The sequence below is a fragment of the Gavialis gangeticus genome, unplaced genomic scaffold (genome assembly GCF_001723915.1).
Source record: "Gavialis gangeticus isolate Ggan-Ray unplaced genomic scaffold, GavGan_comp1, whole genome shotgun sequence".
Taxonomy (NCBI): Eukaryota; Metazoa; Chordata; order Crocodylia; family Gavialidae; genus Gavialis; species Gavialis gangeticus.
The window spans coordinates 79,337,941-79,346,424 of NW_017729033.1; the positions used below are offsets into that span (position 1 = coordinate 79,337,941).

Below are 8,484 nucleotides of genomic sequence, written 5' to 3' on the forward strand. Positions count from 1 at the left end.
GCCAGTCCCTAATAATGCAAGATGTTTTTCCCTGCTACCCAAATCAGTCCCTCTTCTCTTTCATCACCATTGAAAGCTCTACAGTCTTGCCTGTTATGCAAGCTGGATAGTCCCTTTAAGTTCCCTATCCCCATGTATATCCCCTCCCATTTTCTCACTGTCCTCTTTCTAAGCCTTCTACCTAGGGTAAATGTTACTTATGTATCCTCATTGCTGCCTTAGCATCGGTAATGGCAGGTCTTTGCTATGCTGAGTTCGGTGCTCGTGTTCCCAAGACTGGCTCTGCCTATTTGTATACTTACGTAACTGTTGGTGAACTTTGGGCTTTTATCACTGGCTGGACTCTCATTTTATCATATGTTATAGGTAAGTTGGGAAAATAGAGTAGAATTTCTGGGGAAACTAGAAATAAGATTAAGATTGGAAGATTCTGCCTTTCTCACTCACTTAACCCAAGTCAACCTGTGTTATTTTCTTCTCAGTCATCATTACCAACAGTAAAAGTTTTGTAAGACAAAATGCATCCTCTGCAGTGCCTGAGTAAAACATCTGTCTTCAATGGCTTAAACAGAAATAACGTTTTAGAAAAAAGTGACAAATTTAGAGCCATAGCCAGGCATTGCATATATAGCACTTATTTATGCCTTTTCAGCACTACAGAAAGTGGGTGTACGGATGTGCGCTCAGCCTGAACCATTACAAAAATGGCATAAGCACTACAAAAGTGTTCCTGTCTGAAACAGTAACTTGACTTCAGCACTATGCTTTGTAGTGTTGGGTGTAATGTCTATATACTTGCATGTACTGCGACAGAGGGTCTCTGGCTCCCCCAGTGTGCCCCCAGTGCTCTGCTCTTGGCCCCACCAAGAAGAGTGGTAGGTTCCATGACAGCCCACTAGTGAGCAGAGCTGCAGTTCAGTCAGGGCTAGGGGCTGTCATTCTCAATGTGGCCATCTGGCCAAGATCCCACTCCTGCCCCTCTCTGGGGAGTGAAGTAGACATGGCGATGAGGACAGCTGTCTTTGTTTGTACCCCTCCCTTCTCCTGGGGATGCCAACAAACTGTTAGACAGCAGGCTGCTGCCCTGATCGCTTGAAAGTAGTGGCTTTCCTCACTGCAGAAGGCAGCAGACTGCCAAAGAGCATGCCGCTGCCTTCGTCCCCCTCCCCACAGCAGTGTACTTTTTGACAGCTTGTCACCCTCCACCAGTGGCTGATAACCTACTCAGTTTTCCCCCTTCTTCAGCAGGGAAAAGAGCAGGCTGTTGGTGATTAGGCCCACGGGGGGGAAGAAGGGGCAGTGAGGGAATGGAGGTGGAGTGACAGCTCTCTATCACCCCCCTGGCTGGGGAGCATGCCCTTGTAGTGCTGCAGCCAGGGCCCTCTGAATGTGTGTATGCTCCTCAAAGCACTACATCAGCTGGTATTTGAGATTCAAGTATCACACTTCCTTCCAGAACTATAATTCTGCAATAAAGGCTTTGCACAGGCACCAGTTTCTACTGACAATGTTAATGAAGCTCACTATGGACACAAATACCCAGCTATGCTTCACTGCAAGGCAGGAACCTAAATCACAGGAACCTAAATCACTGTTGAACCATAATATCCAAGCCACAGTATTTGGGCTTCATCTTCCAATGGAGATTATACTTTCTGAGAGTGATATAAAAAAATTTTCATTACGCCCATTAAATTTTCTGCCAGCTACATAAACTTTTCTTCCCCTCTTAAGTTGTTTTCTAGATTGCTAAATACTCACTGTGCCTCATTTTAGAAGTGTGTGCATTCAATCATGGATGGAAGTTATTTTGTATCAGTTTAAATCTGTAAAATATATTAGGATTAATAAAAACACAATGAAATAATAACACCTAATAATGCAAACTACATGGGCAATTAATATTTATTATTATACTATAAAAGTCAGTTGGCATAGGAGAGTTTACTTGTACTATTTCTACTGTGATGAATGATGTAGTTACTACACTTTAGTGCACGATGCAATTTGTGGATATGAATTGCTGTTATAATAAAATCGGCAAACAAGGAAAGGCTCACTTTTTTAACAATAATAATTGTATCATTCCTAAATAAAAATGCCACCATGTTGTTCCTATGTGGCAGAAACGTAAACATGTGTATTTGTTGAAGGTACAGCAAGTGTAGCAAGAGCATGGAGTGGCACCGTTGATGAAATTGTTGGAAAACGAATTGGTCATTTTTTCACAACATATTTCAAAATGAACTTTCCTGGTCTAGCAGAGTATCCAGACGTCTTTGCAGTGTGCCTTATACTGCTTCTGTCAGGTAAGAAATGGCAATCTTTTAATTTATGAAGGTCATATCGAATTAGAGAATGTCCTGAAGGTGATGATTAGATCCTGTAAATATTTTTATACCAGTAACAAAAGAAAATATGTTATAGTTTTAATGTTTTGTGACTTGCCAGAGTTTCTTCTAATATTACTAGTGTCATACAAAATCATACAGTACATAGATTTAAAGGGTCTGTGAATCAAAATCTGAAAGCACGTTTTCATGCATACTTTTGTATCTGAAAGAAGCTGAAATGGGCAAAGACAGAAAGCATACAAAATGTCCAGAAAATAAATTTACTTAGGAGCAGGTGTTGAGTTTTAACTTAAACGAGGGCTATCTTCTGTCTAGAAAATAAATATGGAAAAATACGTAGAAGTTGGGAGCATTTTAATGCTGGAAAAATATTATATCTGCTTCAACAGAAAACCATCTTGCTATATTAATTTTTTGTTTTCTTTAGCACTAACCAGGTAAGTTAAGCTTTCCAATCTGTAGCTACTTCTTAATTTAACCACTGTTTCCTGGGGGTTTTTTTCTATCTGCTTTTTTATTTGTACTTTCTCTCTTCATCTTCTGTTTTCCTTCTACCTTCCCTTAAGAATCTTTTTTTCATATTCCAAATATAATTACTCCCTTAATTAAATCATACTAGCATTGGGGGAGAAAGAGTGTGGCTGTGCTTCCTGCTGTGTAGGTAATACCAGATAGAGCTCACTGGAATCAGTAGGAACAGCTAAGCAACAGGTGTTTTAGGAGGAATCTCTCAATATAATTTGTAGCAGCCTGGGCAGCTGCTGTGGTGTCCCAAATTTCATACTGGCTTTCAGTGGGAGCAGAATAAATCTATGAAACTCCCCTTGCTTAAGTTTTTCTTTTATCAAATGAATAATCTCTGATAATCTGCATTCCTAAGGGCTTCATTTTTAAAAAGATATTTTACATACCGAATTTCATGTCACATTAGGTTAATGAGGGTATTGCGCTCTAGCAGGGTGAGAGGGCAGTTTAAGTGTCTAGAAAACAACATCACTCTGTTGCCAATAGGAATACCACCACTCAAGCATATCATACATAACTTTCAGCTTCTGCAGAAATAGCTGATGTCTCATTAGCAGAGTCAGAAATTTAATTAGGACATTATCCTGATGAGTTTAACATTTTTTAGAGTTAATCTCTCAATAACGAGGAAGCATTATAGATGTGGAAGTGCTTAGATTTACAGAGAAGCTAAGAGACTTTGCTATTATTTTGTATTTTGGTTTCTTTATATATTTGCTGTCCTGTTTTCCACTAAACTATACATAATTCTTCCAATTGCCAGCTGTCACAGTAGGTCCCTGTTGGATTAATTTCGAATAGGGTAAATATACCTTCATGACACAGGGGTATATTTATTTTAGATCATAATTTGCAGCATAATAAAGGCTATAAAGAAATTATCTAAGACTAAGTACAGACAGATAAAAAGCCCAAGGCTGAATCAGTTCAATCTTTGCAGTTTAGTCTAACCTGCATAGATTGAACAGATAAGCAAGTGAACAGACATTTACTTCTGATTCTGGAAATGCAGGCACATGCCTGCAGTGACCCAGGCAAGAGGCCAGCGGTTGCTAGAGCATGCCTCCCTGCTTGGCTGGAGCAGACATCTTGGGCAGATAGCGGACAGCTTAGGATCAGGCTTGGTACTGCCTTGCATGCCTTATTTAGCACACAGGGCTATGGACCCATGGGGACCTCTCTGGGCTGGATGACAGGGCTCAGAGGGCCATGGGCCAGGGGTTCAGCACCTCTGCTCTAAAACAAAATTCTTTAAGATCTCTTAAGAGGGGTTTCTGTAATTAATAGCTCCATTATTCTAGACACTAGTGGTAACTTTGGAATGTGCACTGAAAAAACAAGATTATAGTTGGACAAAAAAATGGAAGGGCAAGCATTCATTTAAATGTTTGTGAACTGTTTACTTTTCCTGAATTAAAATTTTAACTAGCTAACGTGAGGTACCAGACCTCAATGTGAGGCACTGCAGAGCACTCGCTACCTAAGCCATGTTTAAGTTCACTGTGCACAGAGAATTATAATGGTCCCAGATAAAGAATCTCACCTCTCTCTTCCATGAATGCACATTCACCTGCACCCATATGCACACAAATGGCTTTTTGCAAGATTACATCTTGTATTGAAATGGAAGAAAAATTGAATTTAATTGGTTTTCTTCATTGTAGCTGAGGGGGTGTGTACATGCACATGTGTGTAGATATTTAGATCAAAAAAGAAACTGGTTTGAGGAAAACTTGCATGGCTTAATAATTCTTTTCATCAAAATTGTATGGCTGAAATAAGCTACACTTGCTGTAAATACTTTTTTTTAGTAATTCATGACCATCAAGAAGGTACCATATTTCTTGGAATTTAAGATACCCTTGAACTTAAGGCACCCCCCCACATCTTCAAACTCTCAATTTAAGATAGAATGAAATATCAAGTAAAGATGCATTTACCAGGACACAGCCTCTGTGGTGCATATAAGGCCTTTGTTGCATGTTACACTTAGAACATGTTAACTGCATTAAAACACAAGCATCTGCACATTCAAGGAGTTAAGTATGTGCTAAGTGCACTTGTATTGTAGCAAAGTTGGGACTTTTTGCAGGAGTATCTCCAGATCATATTAAGTAGCACATATTTTGCTTTTGTCCAATTGCTCCACAGAGAAAATATGAGTAATTTGCAGTCCTGGGGGTGATTGTCGATCCCAGACCTAGAACTGCACCAGAGTCTCGAATCAGCTATGGTCCTGGGGCACTGGCTCAATCTAGCAGCAGGGATGGTACCCTACTTGCCTCTGCCCACCACCAATGGCAGAGACCTGGCTCACCAGAGGTCCCTATGAAGCAAGCGTGCAGGTTCGGGGATCATAGTAAGCATTACTGTGCGACTGGTCATGGCATGCACAGTGTCTCCAGGCTTGTTTTCTTTTCTAGAGAAGAAGACAGCTTCCTCACTTTAAAAATTTAACCTAAATTTGGGGAGCCGATTGTCAGGGAAAAGGTGTGAGTAGTATGTAATAAATTAGGGTAATGTATTTATTGGCAACCAGTACTCAATCGTCACATTCTTGTTTGGTTATTTTCTGGCATTGTCTTTTGTTGGAATTTTTATATGTACATCATTTTTATCATAACAGTTTGATTATTATGATTTGGTTGACTTATTCATTTGAATTACTTTTTTTTTTCCTTTTTAATTTCTTTACGTGTATTTAAGATTTGGATCATTTTTAGAATAAATATTTTGTTTTAAATAGTGTGTCTTAAATTTAAAGGAATATTGGAACCAGACTCTTCATGGGAAGAAGACTGAAAAAAATCTGTTTTACTGTTTTATCCAGTGCCTGTTGTTATAGGATTGAAGTGTTCATTAATCTAGTACTATTCACTCCTAAAAGCCATAAAGTCTAGTACAGAGGTTCTCAAACATTTTCTTACTGCATACCCCCTTCCAGATTTACCAGCTGCTCACATACCCCTACAAGCATGTTTTCTATTTTAATGCTTTAATGCTTATTATTATTATAATGAAAATTAAATCTGCCATTACGCATTTTCTCCCGTGTACCCTCCAGAGACGTCTTGCAAAACCTCAGGGGTATGCATACCACAGTTTGGGAACCCCTGGTCTAGTACAATTAACTTAGTACAGTTCATAATAGTAGCATACGTTTCTTATAAAAATGCTCTTAACTACCTGAGGAGGATATTAAATCTTTAAAAACCCACTTATATTTTGTAGGTCTTCTGTCTTTTGGAGTCAAGGAATCTGCATGGGTGAATAAAATCTTCACTGCTATTAACATCTTGGTCCTCTTCTTTGTTATTATTTCTGGCTTTGTAAAAGGAAACGTTGATAACTGGAAAATAAGTGAAGAATATCTCATCAATCTCACCTTAGAAACACAGTAATTATGTATTTTTTCTTTTAATCTCCCAATTTTGTTCTATATCCCTTAGTCCTGTTTTAAATTAGTTTCTGAATTATGGCTTATGTTGTACATGCTTTTGTCTATGGTATCAACAGGTTTAGATTCTATCTAATAGTATGTTGTTGGGAAAGGTACTTATTCTCAGAAAAATATATATACTGATTTCTTGTTTTCTTTTAATAATGTTGTCTTTAGCCACTTGAAAGTTATCACTTGGAAGCCTAATATTTAATTTCAGTGAAAATTTACAGCAAGCTCTGGGAACTGATCCTACTCCAGGAAATCAATGGGACTTTTGCTATTAATTACGAAGTGGGAAACAACATGGTTTAATATTCATTATTTATCAGTTTTGTTCTGTTGAGCTTACCATTATTAGTGAAACTTAGTGATACAAGATCTTTATCTCAAGCTTCTTGCTGGTATGGGGTAGGGGTGGGGAGGGCTTTGGCTTATGAAATGGAACTTAAATATGAGAATGCACCCATTTTAAAAGTGTTCATTTAGAGTTATTAGAGGCAAAAAACTATCACATTCTTTTTACTACTAACTAAATGTTACTCTTTTATATCACATTTTATTTTTCTTTAGAAATTATTCTTACTTTGAAAACATAACAAGCACGTATGGGACTGGTGGTTTTATGCCATATGGTTTCACGGGAACATTGGCGGGTGCTGCAACCTGCTTTTATGCTTTTGTGGGATTTGATTGCATTGCTACAACTGGTAAGGCAAGATTTTTGGATACTTATTTAAAGCAGAACAGATTATCTATCACGTTCTTCCTCCCTCTGCCTATACTTAAACTGTGTAAACCTGGCCTGAAAGAAAATTGACGTCATGCTTCACTGTGGCAACCCACACAAGTTGTATTCTTTTCTCCATTCTGCTGTTATGAATAAAGTTCTCTTTGGCTACAAACTGATGTCACCAAATGACGCTAACTAGCTGTTCTGGGATGTGTCCCGGTACAGCTGATCTACTTCATTAAGTTAAAGAGATGTCCCCTGCTGTCTCACAAGGTGGGGTCCCTACCACTCCTACAAGCAGGAGGGTCAAATCATGAGGAACAACATTTGGGGAGGACCTCTGCAAACAGGAGAACCTTGGGTTTCCTGCCTGAGGATTCCCCAGGTCCCTTGCTGACCTGTGCGAGGTCCCACACTTTCCTGTACCAGTTTCTGCACCACCCCATGCTGCCACACTGGTCCCACACCACTCTGTGCTGGGTCCTGCACTGCTCTGTGCCACTGCACCATACCAGGATTTGTGCTGGGTCCTGTGTGTCACTGCATGGCAGGTCCTGTGCTGGATCCTGCTGGATCCTGTACCTGGGGAATCCCTGGAGCATCTTTCCTAACAAGGAACCCAGGCAGGTGCTACCAGGGCTTTAGAGGACAATCAAATGGATCCCAGGAATTGTCCCACAAGGAAATTTCCGAGACATGTAGGATTGGGCTCCTAAAGCCCCAGGAGCTCCTGCCTCCTGTGGAAGGAGATCAGACAGACCAGTCATAAGAAAATAGATGTGTGGCATACATTTTATACCACCTGTCATGGCCACAAGTTTGGGTATTTGTGATGGGATAAGGGGTATAGAAATCTGTTTGCTTGGCCTCTATGCCACCATAACATTTTTCCAGGCTTTCCAGTATTTGCCTATATCATATCTTTCCAGACTTTGCCTATATCAGATTCAAAGGCAAGGGAAGCATCTGGGATGAGTCAAACTGGAATCTTTTAGCTAAATACATATAAAGGATCTTGGCTTTTGCTCTTTTCCCCCTGCTGGTTGATGGGCTTAATTTTAACTTTAAAAAGATTCCAACAGTAATAATTCTCAGAATCCCTTTACATAGATTTGAAATGGGTACTTACGAAGCTTACTGCAGTGGAAGATCTTCAATTTACTTATTGACTAAAGAGATATATTCCAAAGCCTAATTTTATATATCAATAAATGGAAATTGCGATGCCTATAAACAATAACCAGTATTGTGTGCATGTAATATTTAATTTTGCTTACATTATTTTTTTCATATCATATCTGGCAACAAAGGACAAAGTTAGCTTTGAGTTTTCCTTATATTATACCTAAAGACTGCTATTTTTTCTTGTATAGGATATTAAAGCTTAGACTGCTGAGCTTTTTCTTTATATTGTTACATATTGAAGTAGAAGA

At 39.1% G+C, this 8,484-nt stretch overlaps 1 protein-coding gene across 1 annotated transcript in view; it reads left to right on the top strand.

Annotated features, from left to right (window-relative positions):
- SLC7A2 (solute carrier family 7 member 2) overlaps positions 1–8,484 on the top strand; it is a 28,667-nt gene that overhangs the window by 5,232 nt on the left and 14,951 nt on the right. Inside the window, exons 2-5 of the mRNA XM_019526092.1 lie at positions 207–366; positions 2,154–2,309; positions 6,111–6,276; positions 6,892–7,028. Coding sequence (XP_019381637.1) covers positions 207–366; positions 2,154–2,309; positions 6,111–6,276; positions 6,892–7,028 — 619 coding nt within the window. The remainder of the gene's footprint in view (positions 1–206; positions 367–2,153; positions 2,310–6,110; positions 6,277–6,891; positions 7,029–8,484) is intronic.